Consider the following 14625-nt stretch of genomic DNA (forward strand, 5'->3'; position numbering starts at 1 on the left):
CCGTTCCAAAATAGATGACTCAACTTTGTACTAACTTTAGTACAAAGTTAGTATAAAATTAGGTCATCTGTTTTGGAACGGAGGGAGTATGTGATACAAGGGTTCAACTAGGTCCAAACACCGTTTAACTCATCGGCTAGAGATGCCCCAAGGGTTTTGCAATTATCTACGTGTGGTCAACCAGCACATTATTTCTTGCTTACATGCAATTTGCAGATGGAAAGGATGAAACTACAACATATATCAAAGATGCAGGTTTTATTTTAATTTCAAAGGAGAAAATTTATTTGATTTGCAGATTACCTTATAGCAGGATTACAAAGGTATTCATGCAGAAAAAAAATGGAATAACAGATTGAAGATTGATGATACTCAACTAGGCAAGGCACATCATGCACAGTAAAGTACTCCACCCGTTCCTAAATATAAGTCTTTTTAGAGATTCCACTATGGACTAGATACGGAGCAAAACGAGTGAATCTATATGTCTATATACGTGTAGTTTGTAGTGGAATCTCTAAAAAGACCTATATTTAGGAACAGAGGAAGTAAAACATTTCGTTCCAATGTTTCTTCACATCAGAAATAGTTGCCTTCCAGGCTCTGTTGATAAGTGTACAAATGATAATTATCAATACACCAATAAATGACAAGATACACCACACAATACAAGCTAAAAAAAGCAATTGAATCATCTACAATCCTTTAATAAGAAATAATCCTGGTGATTCAGGCGGCTGTTCATGTGATTTATGCCTGTAACTTCATATGAGAATCAATGACGATAATTTTCTCTTGTTAAGAATGATGAATTCACTGTGATATGAGAACCAGCGTCCTCAAGGAACTTTTGGAATCTGTCTGTCAACTGTCATGTTTAGATCTAATGTACTCTCCTTGGACGCTCTTATCCAATGAATATCTGGTCTGTACTTTCTGAAAAACTGCAGAGCCAGCCTCCAATTTCAGGAATCTTTTCCCTGGCTCTGAGAAGAATCCACCTGCCCCCATAGAGTCTCTGCGTAGATCTTTTCCTCTTCTTTCTCTTCAGGACAACAGTCAGATAGCTCAACCACATGCTCATCATCTTCATCTGGTATATCCTCGTCAGTCTCTTCCGACAAGTCGCTCTGCGGAATACAAGCTTCGGCCATGGCTTGTCGTATAGCCAGCGGTGTCGCGGGCCTATCACTGTACTTGTATTGTGGTGCAGGGATGACAAATGGAAGGGATATGCCATCAATCCCATGCCTCCTTCCATTGCCCTCCTTTGACATGCCTGGCAGCGGGGCAATGAGAATGATGCCCAGCTCATAGTTGCAAATGTGCAGCCTTGACCCAGAAGGAGCTCCTCTGGTGGCATCAGTAGGATTCGCTTTGGACGGAGGGCGCAACGGTTGTCCCCAGGCAGCTGGGCTGAAATTGTGAGATCCACAGTAAGTCCAGCCAAATGAATGGCCACCTAACCGAGACCGGAATCGCCTCTGAGCAACCTGGTATAGAGTATGATGTCAATATTGTAACCATAGTTTTTAAGGCGGTAAGGCGACCTAAGGCGCTGGGGGGGCGCCTTATCGCCTAGGCGACGCCTAAGCGCCTAAGGCGGGCATATTTGTAAGGCGCTGGGGGGGCGCCTTATCGCCTAAGCGTCCAAGGCGGGACGCCTTAAAAACAATGATTGTAACTGGGGTTCATTAGTTAGCAACATCCATATTGGGGATGATGATTAAAGTTAGCCTCTAGTTCTGCTAAGCTGACCACTCCATTGACCTGTTGAGGGTGAGAGAATTTTTTTCATCATTGTGAATTCCTTTCCCTCGTTATCCATTAAATCGCATTGTTATATACTCCCTCCGTCCCATAATATAAGAGCGTTTTTTACACTACACTAGTGTCAAAAACGCTCTTATATTATGGGACGGAGGGAGTAATAATTTTCCTTGAATCATCATCCTCCCTAATATAGATGTCGCCTAAGACCTACATATGCTATCCACCTCAGCATTAACAAGAGAAGGCAATGAATATTTACCCTATGATATTGAGCATACCTTAACATGCATAGGATGCCCTATCCTATCATGTGGATGTGGGATTGCATCATGAAATATGCCGGTAGATCTCAATCTTTGCCACGTTTTCTGTAAAAATGGAGTATATGAGATGGGTAGAAGTAGAACCATAAAATATAACTTATGCCTTCTTTCTTCAACCACCAGACTACAATATTCTGGACAGGATATTATAATGGAAGAAAAACTATTCCCACCGCAATGTATCTGCTATACAAGGAACACCTCTAAGTCATTAATATCCTTATCACTTGCTTCTCTAACTAGAGAAATGTGTGTCGCCTATTTCATTGTGCACAGCTACATAATTCATTGAACTAAAGCATCCCAGATTAATAAGAAACTTCATCCTGAAGGAAGTAGCTAGGCCATGGGAACTTCAAATATGATGTGAATGTGTCATGAGCTCTTTAACAGATAAAATAAGCACATAATCAAGATTTTGGAAAGAGAAATCAACCTCAGGTAGAGAAAGCAAATATCTGGACAACTGAATTCCACAAGCCGCGCTTTTCACCCTCTCAATTGTTGGAAATAACAAACTGATTGATGGCTTCTTTAGCTCATGGCCTGCTGTCCAGCCACCCCACTAGGAAGATTGGGGAACATGGGAAATGAATGTCCATGCATAATGAGTAAAAAGCCAGGAAGTTACTGAGATGGTGTAGTTCATGGGGCAATTAAATATTACCTCTGGATCAGATTCTTCGGAGTCAACATCGTGATTGGATCGTTTACCTGTCGCTGAAGCGAAGTGTGCAATGAACTGTGGATTAATAGAAGTCCCAATGGATGAAGCACCTATAATATAATTCGTAAATAAACGTGTTTAGTTAAAAAATCCCATATTAAGATGATTGGCTTCCAGTAACAAAAGAAAGATGGTTTTACTCACTGTACATAAAATCAGTCTCCAGTGTTTCAGGCCACTTAAAGTGTGATAATACCTGTTGCAGAACAATGCAGATCATAGTTTTAAGACAATGGGTTACTAAACATAGCAGGGGACAAGGGATTAACTTAGACAGTCACTAAGTAACTTAGGAAACTTTAAACACAAGCTGATAAAAAGAGGCATGAAATCCCCGTGAAAAAATACGAGAGGCAAGAAGAATAAACGCTGAATTTACTAGTCAGGCTATTTAAGAACTAACAGAATCATATTGCATAGAGTGCGCGCGCGGAACAGTGGGGACTGGGGAGAAATTGCACTATCGCATCTATCCTGTACTATTTGTAATTCTCACAGGATTCTTCACGGAGTAATTTATCATATATATTGGCAAGTCATATACAAACGATAATTCAACTTACGCCAACGATACTTGAACGAAATAAAATATGTAAGGTCGTATGAAACCGAAGAATGGAAGACTGTTCCCTTTAAATGGTGGCAAAAAATTAATGTGAGCTACGTCAATCACCTGATAGTGCTATGGAGCTACAAATTTCAAGTATCCCAGAGTAAGTATTACCACTAATTTAACAAAAAATATGGAATAGTAAATTATGCTATCAAACTTTAGTTTGGTTTATTACCTCTTCTAACCGCCAAAGCCCAGGGCTTCTTTTCAAGCACGCTACAAGTGAGCACAATGAAGGGAGATGTTCATCCTGAATCAGCCCTGAAATTTGAGAAAACTCTGGACCCTGAATTTCATAGAAAGAGTTTAAGATCAGCATGGGTTTCTCAAAACTACTGCAAAGATATCAAAAGGCATCTTGAGATCTTCCTACAATACCTTTGATACATACATAAGCAACTGCACTTTTGTGTTAGTTGCTCCAAATGCAGCTTCCAGGGCTTCTCTAGGGTAGATAAATCCAGAAAATTTGAAGAAGCCTGTGTCACTAAGGGGAGATACCCATTTCGCAACCTCTCTAGGCAAGAAACCAAGTTGGACAGAATCTGCTTCGGGGCATTGGACATGGTTATTGATTAAAATAACAGAAAGGGAAGCAAATATGTTGATTTGCACATGAATCATGAAACACAAAGCACATCAGGATGCGAGTTAACGTGCAGTAAAAGTTACACATTTTGAGGTTTGCAAGTACCTTCCTCACAAAATTTATCCAGATCAGCAACAAGGACACTCACAGCATTAGCATCTGCAGGTATATTTGTATTTCTTTTCAAGATCACTTCTGTAGTTCCATGCATGTTTTCACGGCATTTTCCAAGAAATACAGACAAGGCTTTCAGTTGTGAACCGGCATCAGATGGTAAGTGAAACCGATGGGATAAACCAACTACAGATGTTTGCACAGAACCAAGGAATATTCTATATGAAGATTTTGTATGTATAATCTGTTTTTCCTGCATAAATAATCGATAGTGTCTGGTCAGGAAATAGGTCAAAACTATTTTAATGAAGAACTAGAAGTTAGGACAAGTGTTTGTACTTGAGAATGTACGCAAATAATAGATAGCATGTTGTTTAGTTGAATATAGTTTATATGTTTAGTTATTCTTCCTAAGGGCTTCACTAAACAAGAAAATATACATCACATATTATATCAGTAATAAGAGTAGACTTACTGAAAGGCAATAATTGGACTCCAAATAACAAGGACTTGGCATATACAACCCTGGTACTGAAGCAACAAGGTACCCACCAGCTCCTTCAAAATCATACTTCGCTATCTCATTTATCCAATATGCTTGGCTAGGGACTTCATTGATAAGGGATCCTATGAATGAAACTAACTGAGCAGCGAAATCAGATTTTGGTCCCTCGAATGCACTAAAAAGATCTGAATAATCGGGGGATGTCCTACGGGGAAAGTCTTGCCACCACACTGTGTTTGTTATGAGATGCCACTGCACAAAGTATAGTTTGCTTTCAGTAAGAGCATAGCAACAGAAATCACCAGGAAAAAAAAAAGAATTCAAGACAAGACATTATGGCATGAATTGTAACACTGACCTGTCTAGGTACCAAGTTAGCTGAAGAAATAATAACACGCATGCTGTCCTCTCTCTGTAACACTATGAGCTTTGGATGGTGGCATGCAACTCCTTGATTCTTCCTATCCTTTCCAAATGCTATCACTTCTGGAAATCGGGGGTATCTTAAAGGCAAAATACACATCAACAAATCAGTATTAATCCTCCAGGAAAGTTATGCTTAACTTGTTTTGGTCTACCATAAAGCTCAGCAAATACTGCAAACTAAGATGCTGTGTCTGACTTGCCTACACCCTATGGATTCAAAATATGAAAGCATGAGATATTAGCTTGCAAGGATTTTTTGGGTAGCCACTTACACTAGAAGTAAATTAGGATGGTTTTCGAAAGGGACTGCAGTTCTATTTTCACTATTCGCACTCCAGCATCTGTCCTTGTTGTGGCATGCTATTGTTACTGGCAGGTACTGGGGAATCTTACAGTAGTCCAGGAACCTGAGAGACGTACATCAATTACGACTTCCATGGGGAATTTAATCATGGATCTCAACATGACAAAGGGGGAAATTCAACAGTGGAGAGAGCACGCACCAGGAAATGTCAGAGGTAAACGTTGCAATAAACACTCGCAACAAGCTGCCAATAGGGTGGAGAAGCTGTGGTAGGGTCACTCCACTGTGTTGCTCCGCTCGCATTTCAGGTCTTACGCCAGTGAGGCGGTTCAGGAAGAATGTGCTCCCGTCTGAGTAGCAACCCTCCGTGTGATGCTGCTCTACATTCCCATTACTGCACCCTTTGAGCTCTACATTGCTGCATCGTTTGCTTCTTTGAGGCACCTGAACAGTATCTTCGTTTGTAACATCAGGTTGGTGTCCCGGTCTGTTTTGATCAGAATTGCATTCTTGTTGCCGCAAATTCTCCTGAGGAAAAGAGTTAATTGGATTGCCCTGACACAATAAATCACCCTCTCCTCTCGCTTTTTTCACTCCGGCATGTGCACGGTGTGGATCCCTCAAGAAAGAAATAGGGTCCTGGCTCTCTGAGATCGCTCTTAGCCGCTTCCGGAGCGACTCTGCCCTCAGCACAAGAACCTCCTCGCAGGACCCCGCTACCTCGTCACCCCTTTCGCAAGCGACAAATTTCTCCGCCACAAATCCGTACCTGGAGCCGAGGAGGAGCAGCGAGACCTCGTCGCCCACGGCCAGATTGACCGGGCCGCCGCCGTCGTCGAGGGGCAGCCCATTGACGCGCACGGCGTCGGGACTGGAAAAGCAGTGGGTGAGGCGGAGGACGCAGCCGGCAGTGCTGAGCAGAAGATCGCGGCGGCGGCAGCGCCTGCGGCGACGCGCAGGGGACGCGATGAGGCGGAGGCGGTAGCCCCGGCGGCGGGAAAAGGAGAGAGAATAGAGGCGGTCGGAGCGGAGCAGGAAGAGCGACGCGGCGGGGCCGAGGAGGCGGAGATGGAAGTAGCCCAGGCCGCCAGAAGTAGATGGGGCGCCGTGGTGGTTGCTTGGTGGCGGCTCCACCGCCATGAGGTGGGAGGAACGGAACTGGAAGGGGTGAAGAGCCGGCGGCGGGAAGGTGAGCCAGGGATTTATATTTTGTACCTGTTCCCGCCATTTATTTTGCACGAGTATGTATACATGAGATTTTTGTTCCGAAATACTCATAAGATGATTATTACAGAACATGCCCTCTCTCCAACACCTAGCGAAGAGAGGGAAAACGGACTTAATTGTAATGAAGATTAAAAACTGCATTACAGTAACTAAGGGAGTCGTGTGCAAGAATGCCAGGCGACTCCTTGGCTCCTTGCAAGGGAAGGAATCCCTCCTTCCGCTGGAAGATTGCCAACAGGTTAAGTCAACATTGCCACGATGCAAACAGGCAAAATGCTGTGAGAGCAGACGACCTTTGAAAATTGCCTCAACCTGCCCAGATACACTTTCCACGAATACATAACATGGGGGAAACTAAAACATGAAACTTCTTTTCTACTCCCTCGGTCCCACAATATAAGACGTTTTTGCAAGCTATGTTAGCTTACAAAAACGAACATAGCTTACAAAAACGTCTTATATTGTAGGGCGGAGGGAGTACTATATAATCAAGCAGCTGTTGTAGTTGTCACATTATAAATGTACATTCTGCATTTCATACATAAAGAGATAGGATGATGCCCTCTATTATTGGCTAGCCAAATGAATGCAGTGACATGGTGCACTCATAACAATTTATTCTATTTTCGAAGTTTAGCACTTGAATAAAGTAAGGTGGCCGTCAGGTTTGTCCCAGAACTCGAACCTAGGCAGGCAGGAGAAGCGCGGCATTAGCGCCTCTTCAGGAATACCCGGTTCCACTCACACATATCGTTATTCATAATAGATAGGTGTAGGTATGCTGCGGTAATCTGGTGTGGTGTACTTCAGTTACCAGGCTAATCTTCTCTTCAGCAGAAATATGGCACGCTGATGCGGCTTGTCGCTGCCTACATGTGCCACACGGCATATCTGTCTCCACATGCCGCCAGCTTCCACTCTGGGTCGCTTGGGCACCAGGGGCCCTCTCCGATCTTCATGCACAACTTATCATCGATTACTGCCGAGTACAGATTTGAGCTTGCCTCCAAAATTTTGACAGCTGAACGACTATGTATGTCTTGGGATTTCCTAATCTCCATCTGGGTACAAAAAATAATATTCAAAGTTTAGGGCAAACAGCTGTCATGGATGTATGCTAGAATAGATTGGTATGAACAGAATACCAGTTTTGCTATTTCATCGTGGAAAGAATCTCCCCAATCAAAGAAATGATCGTAGAACACTGTGGGGATTCCAGGGTGCGTGAGTATATAAGCATATCCCTGAAAGACAATTAGTTTGTGCATGTGTTTAGTAAATGACTAACAGTTATATCTCCGAAGAGAACAGCTCACTTGTTCTAAAGCAAATGATGCGGAAGCGGCTGTTAATACACAATTCACTTCTATACTAGTTCCAGCTGCAGCAGCATGGTCAGTGGTCACATCTTGAAACAGACTAACAGTATATCTAGATCAAGTCAGATACAATATGGGTGAAATCTTTGTCTATTCAAATACAGTATAAACATGTGATCCTTATTGACGATACCTGTCTTGAAATTCTTAATGTGACGAACGACTTTTTGATGCCTACGATCATTATTTAACTGCGTCAGGGTTTTATAAAATCATCATCGTTGTATAAATTGATTGCGTAGAACATGCAATTCACTTCTAACTAAAACCAGTCTATGGATAAGTAATGCAAACAACTGATGCCATACCTCCATGACATGGTCAGATGGAAATGGCCAATGGCCCTGAAATAATATAACTTCCAATTAGATATGCTTAATAGAACCCAATGAACAATTCCAAGCAAATATTAACTTGGAAAAGTTAGCCTTGAGCAAAGAAGGGGGGAAACATGGACCTGAGTTGACCCTGTGTCATGATTTTCAATAAATGTAACTGATCTTGAAGGCCACCACCCCATCACACCAGGCGGCTTTTCTTCAGGGTCGCGCAAACGCCACAACTCTCCTTTCACAGCCTCCTGCTCCAGCAACACCAAACTGCTCAAACAAATCACCAAAGATACTTACTTGCTCCGTAGAACCATGATCATTTCTAACCTGAAGAATACCCTTCGTTGTGAAATCAAACGCAGCGCAAAGTCCTCCAGTGCTATCTATCCAATTGATAATTCTCTGCCTGTGTTTATCTGAAAAAAATGAAAGATGTTGCTTGTATGTCTTTATTTGGTTTCATCAATACGACAAATGCGTGGAGACAATCTGATATAGTTACAGAACTGCCTTGCATTCGTAGTAGTAAATTAAACCTTCCATGTCAAGAACGGTTCAGAGAGATGGGCAGACAAATGAAGAGGAAACCAAGACAGTGGTAACAATCTAACATTGATAAATTTCGATAACATGGGCATAATATGTATATTACCATAATATTCATGGTAGTCAGTCAAGGGATTGGTTAAGAGCGCTTTGGCCAGAAATTACATCATTGTGGCATAGTAATCAGTACAGATGCCATTATGTATCTCTTACCCTGATTGTAGCTCAGACGGTTGTCAGGGGGGGCATATTCACAGCTGTCCCAGTATTCCCCCACTGCAAAAAGAGGCTTTGATTCCTCAATGTATTCTTTCACAAACTTCGAAGCATAACTGCACTAAACAGAAAATGTGGCCAATCAGCACATTAACAATGCAAAAATATGGCAACAGTAGTTAATTTGTTTGTTTAATAATAGTATGTTTCTAGCCAATTGACTATTTACCCTTTTGTGAAATCAAAGCGGAAATCTTGAAAACCAATGGTTTCCCGAAGCCAGATCAGCCATTCAATAATATCCTTCCTTACAAATGGCTGGGTATGATCTATGTTGGGAACCCCATCAAAGTTATCGCCAGTACTTTTGTTCCCCTGATAAACAAGTTGCACCAAAGTTGAGTAATGCTTAATAATAGTGCTTAGCAATCAAGATATGGTGATAAGAAAAAGGCTGCACAAAATAGGAATATCTTGTACAAACCAAGTCATACTTATGCATCACTATAAGAAGTAAAACTCCAGGTCGCTAGTACCCTGGTCATTGTTTTATACGGGGGTTTCTTTTTGTTCTTTGTTTTCTTTATTCTTAGTCTTTGTAAAATGGCTACCTTCCCACCAGAACAAGATGTAACCGCATGTTCGTCCCATGATATTGGGATACCATCATAACGATTATACATCCCATTTGATCCTTTAGTAGTCCCAACTCGATGGTTAATAACTACATCAGCCATAGCCCTTATATTGTGGTCATTCATGTTCTGAATCAACGAATTTAGCTGCTGAAGAGAACCATAACAAGAGTCAAGGCTGTACAGGTTCTGTGGCAGATAGCCTGTGGAGAAACGCATCAGTCAGACTTTCTGCAACTATTCTTTTGATAAGAAAGAGTAATGGTGAACTCATGACTAGCTTACCTTCTGGAGATAACGATTGTGTCGGTGGAGGCAACCATACTGATGTAAACCCAGATTTAGCAATGTCGGCAACTCTGCCCTCTAAATTACTCCACCAATTGTGTTTATGGGATTCCCAGTTAAAAGCCTGACACACAATTGATATCAAGAGATATGTGAGAGACTCGTACTTGTTCATTAAATGAGCTTTTCTGTATTCATGAAAGGCACTAGTCCTGTTGCCATTGTCATACGGGAAATATTCATAGCTTATCTTAAATTGGTGAGTGGGCCATGTCAAGCTAAATGCAAATTACGATGATGCACAAATGCACGCTCACCAAGACATGGGCAACCTTAAGACCACAAGACCAACTACTATAAGCAATAGCTTCTTTCCTATTTGTACTTTGCACAAGGAGCAAAATAACTCAAACTGAACAGAAACTAGATGCTAGATTACCCTGATACGTCATTGAGTTTCCACCCCGATGCCGGTCAGATACATCCGAATAATTATCGGTAAAAAATGAAATTATATCTGGTTTATAGTAATTGAAAGAAAAAAAGTATGTGCTAGCAGATTACAGAACACGCTTATTGGCTGTGTTTTCACAGCAAGTGAGCACATATCCTGATGTCTATCGATTGGAATGAACAATCTCTAAGTCCAGTAGCATTTCTAAGATCCATGTCTCTAGATTTGATACACAGCATGACACTATTGAATTCATGCTCCAGCCAACTCATCCGTAAGTCCGAACTGATGGAGAGAGGCGGGCAATATATTTCAACAAACACGAAATACATGCTTAGACATATTCTCACCTGCAATAGGATTTCCCTCCCGTTCTTAATGATCCCGCCTGGCAAAGAAAATGCAACAAAGCAACCGCATACCAATTACCAATCAGGTGCTCAACCAAATAACCAAAACAACATGCTGCAAGAAGATGTAAGTTTACATCGTGATTACCATTGCGAGCTGCCTGTTCTTGGATGACACCATCGGAAACCTGCACAATTTCGCCATTTCAGGGGCATCGGAACAGGCTCAGTCGTCAGACAAGACGAGCACCCAGCCTTAATAAAATGTTAAAGCATAACAGTGGCGCACTCACCATCTGGCCCATTAGAAGTCTCAGCCTCACAGCAGTGAAGGGCTCTACGATGCCGTCACAATATCATAAACGTAGCGGAGCTCGGCAGGGGGGCGGATCTAACGTAGGGTTTGGGGGTTCTGTTGAACTGTTGAACCCCCAAAATTACTGGAAACCCAACTGCAGTTAGAACTCCACCATGACCATGCTGCAAACGAGACCGCGGCGAAAGGAATGCGTCGATATCAGTCCCGGAAAGAGATATGTGGATTGGACTGCTCACAGCAAATAAAAAAAAATGAACAATCCAAGCAGGTTAGGGGTTCGTCGCCAACAGAAGAAATCGACCAGACCAGGTGGATCTCCTCTCCTCGGCAGTTCGGTAGAGCGGGTTATGTGGATGGCGACGACTATGAGAGAGAAATCCTTCGAGTTGGCGTGCTTCGCCCGCTGGACGGAGGCCTGGAGGCTTGTTCGTGCGGAGGAGTGAGGTTGGGGGAAGAAGAGGAACAGCGCTCCGTCGCTCCCCAATGACGATTGGCGAGAGGTCAATCGGTACTTTTTCTAATTCTCAAAAAACAAAATCAGTATTTTTACAACAACAAAAAAACTCTGTATGGCTTCACAAAAGACGTGCATTAGAACTTTGGTAATTTTATTACAATTGATATGTACAAAATGTTAAGATATGTGACTGGAAACTGTATCACTTTCTCGTGACAAAAAAACACATTTTTTTTCAAACATGTTTTTTTTTGCGGGGAGAAAGGATGTTTTATTCCACAATGAGAGGGTTACAATCACGAGACACCAATTCCTCACACCACGGAGGAATCGAGTTCAACCATACCGCAGTACAAGCTTCAGTACGGCTATAGTGTGCCAATTGATGTGCTACCCTATTTTGATATCTGCTAACTTTTAGAGGAACAAACTTCCTAACTACCAAATGAGCTTTAATTTCAGCAGCTAGATGACCATAGGCCGACCTGAAAAGATTGTCGCTCGAGAGAATGGCCAGAGCATTTGAAGAGTCTGATTGAACAATCACTGGGCATTCCGAATGTTGAATGGCCGGTGCCATACCCTGCATAATAGCATGAATTTCCGCTTCCAGGGCATCATTACAGCGGAAAATGTATCTGTATGCCGCAAAAATTGTAGATCCGTTCTCCCTGCGAAGCACCATGCCAATCGAAGCGCGTCCATACTGGCCTAAGAATAAACCGTCTACCGACAACGCAACCCAGCCCATAGGCGGAGGAGGCCAAGGCGTGGGGGATTATGTAATTTTTACACACTTTGGCCGTTTGTCCTCATACAACGGCATCTTCCCTTTGACGATTTCCTCCATGCTATAGTTCCTTACCAAATTCAGTGACTTATAATAACTGTCAAGATAATCCACAGTTATCTCTACTGGGGTCTCATTCTTCCCGTGTGTTATATCATTTCGGAGTTGCCAAATACGCCAGATCGTCATGATTACCAAGTCCCTGGTCTTGTCCGAACATTTTGAAAGTAGCTGCACTATCCAGTCCTTAACAGAGTCCACTAATAGTGAGTCATCAGGCAAGGGCCAGATTGCACGTAAGCCCTCCCAAACACGTCGGGCGTGCATGCATGAAATCAATGCATGAAAACTGCTTTTAATCTCCGCTCCACAAATAGGACATGATCTCTGTATATGAATACGACGATGCGCTTTGCCTAGATTAGTTGCCAATGCACCTGTCGCCGTCTTCCATGCCATAATACGCATCTTGAGTGGAACATTAGATTTAAATGATGAAATTGTATCAATATTTAAAATGACATATATAATTGCGAATTGAGGGAGATTTTGGTGCTATGATCCTTATGTTGCCTGGAAAACTTAGGACCTATGCGGCAATATTCTAAAATGATGATATGAAAAATGGCTGAAATGGTACGATTTCTTAAATCTCATACAAAACCATGTACGGATTTGCAGGCAATGCTTCACAAAAGTATAGATTCTTTTTAAGATAAATAAGATTCATCGTCCAAGGAGCCAGAGATTCCTTTTTAGTGGTAAATTCATTTCTTTGGTCCAAAAGCTCTCAACTCTCGTAATAAGAAGACAACAATGGGATAAACCTACCCACCTTCATTGGTTGAGTGAGGGGCATTTACCGTCCTTCAAAAATACATACTTCAACCCAGGCGCGACATTAAACATTTCTCATTGTTGCATAGTATAAGTAATTGTTAATGATTTTAACAGTTGCTCTTATGTATACATACATGCTTGGGCACGAAAGGTACGGGTGATTCTCGATCTAACTCCTCCGCTTCCTGGCCGCTAGCTCGCTCCCTCCCCGCTGTCGGATGACGCCGCCGGGCAAAGCCCATATGGCTGACGGTGGCGGCGGGGGTCCAGACGGTTCTATACTTAGTGGTGGCGGTGACATACGACAACGGATTTGAAGTGATGTACATGCAACGGCAACAACACATGGTGCAGCAGCCACGGTCCACACCGGCGACGAGGCATTGTAGCAACAGGGCGGCGATCTAGGCGTGGTGATGACCTCTTGCCCTTTGTTCTGCAGTGTGCCAAGCCTCCATAGTGGAGTGTGTGGGCTGGACATGGAGTTGGTCGTCCGTCAGCAATTCCCGTGGATTCGACGACTTGGTACGAGCACGATGGCGGTTATGCGTGTGGCAGCCGGTTGCATCGCTCGCGCCATTGCATCCTATAAAATTGTTAAGCAGCGATGGCGCAAGCGCTAGATTTGTGTAACACCCCTATGTAATGACGCTACAGTAACCCTTGGGGTTAAGTTCATAATTTTGCTAAACAAGTTTCTGATCATTATTGTCTCATGTTTCTTTCAATTTTCCCTTTGAATGCAAATTCAAATGCTAGGTGAAATTCTAAATTGTTCATCATGTGGCAAATAATCCTTTGTTAATATTGGTGGTGGTCCAACATTTTTTTTCAAAGTGTCTAAATGGCCTAAAATAGCTAAAACAAAAAGGTTAAAAAAGGAAAAGGAAAGAAGAAGGGGTGGGAGAGCCCTCGCCTCCCCTTGGGCCTCGACCCACCTCGGCCAGCCGGACAGCCTAGCTCCCCGCACCGCGCCTCCCTCCTGTTCCACCGACCTGGTGCGCGCCCCTAGCGCGCCCCACTGCACCCGCTCGCCGGCGACGAGGAGGATAAGGCCTCCACGTCCCTGGCGCCTCGGGCCCTTCTCCCACTACCCCCCTCGTCCTCTCTGACTCTCCCTCTCCCTCCCAGATCCACTCCCCTCTCCCCTTTGCTCGCGCTCGCCTTTTTCTCCCCACTGCCCAAGCGCACCCGCTGCCGTCGCTGCGTCGATCGCGCGGCCACCGTCATCGCCCCGCATCTCTGTCATGCCATAGGCGCCCGCCGTCCTCCTCCACGTCGACCGATGCCCGCCGTTGGAGCCGGAAGGCACCACAGCGCCGGATCCACCCCGTCTTCCTCCTCGGGACGCTCGAGCTCGCCACCGTCGATTCGCTCCGCCGAGCCTCCCCGAGCCCATGATTGCACACCTGCAGGCT

The 14625-nt window shown here is 43.5% G+C and overlaps 2 protein-coding genes across 3 annotated transcripts; both read right to left on the reverse strand.

Annotated features, from left to right (window-relative positions):
- Window positions 1-567: 567 nt before the first annotated feature.
- On the reverse strand, window positions 568-6695 carry LOC123189112 (uncharacterized). The gene is made up of 12 exons (XM_044601447.1): window positions 5574-6695; window positions 5343-5477; window positions 5003-5147; window positions 4615-4896; window positions 4131-4392; window positions 3815-3981; window positions 3612-3722; window positions 2968-3019; window positions 2764-2873; window positions 2533-2661; window positions 2052-2141; window positions 568-1493 (listed from the first exon to the last, which is right to left on the reverse strand). Exons 1-12 carry the CDS (start codon window positions 6671-6673, stop codon window positions 966-968), a joined length of 3111 nt encoding a protein of 1036 aa, XP_044457382.1. The 5' UTR covers window positions 6674-6695; the 3' UTR covers window positions 568-965.
- Window positions 6696-7086: 391 nt separating this feature from the next.
- Window positions 7087-11633, reverse strand: LOC123189113 (probable alpha-amylase 2). Of its 2 annotated transcripts, XM_044601450.1 has the most exons (14): window positions 11427-11633; window positions 11095-11281; window positions 10950-10989; window positions 10802-10839; window positions 9995-10121; window positions 9686-9912; window positions 9304-9449; window positions 9072-9190; window positions 8640-8728; window positions 8438-8560; window positions 8289-8324; window positions 8114-8171; window positions 7747-7845; window positions 7087-7662 (listed from the first exon to the last, which is right to left on the reverse strand). In XM_044601450.1, exons 2-13 carry the CDS (start codon window positions 11104-11106, stop codon window positions 7784-7786), a joined length of 1077 nt encoding a protein of 358 aa, XP_044457385.1. In that variant the 5' UTR covers window positions 11107-11281; window positions 11427-11633; the 3' UTR covers window positions 7087-7662; window positions 7747-7783. The 2 variants fall into 2 exon arrangements, with proteins under 2 accessions (XP_044457385.1, XP_044457383.1); XM_044601448.1 differs by lacking the exon at window positions 8114-8171.
- Window positions 11634-14625: the final 2992 nt, after the last annotated feature.

This window comes from Triticum aestivum, chromosome 2A, assembly GCF_018294505.1.
Source record: "Triticum aestivum cultivar Chinese Spring chromosome 2A, IWGSC CS RefSeq v2.1, whole genome shotgun sequence".
NCBI lineage: Eukaryota > Viridiplantae > Streptophyta > Magnoliopsida > Poales > Poaceae > Triticum > Triticum aestivum.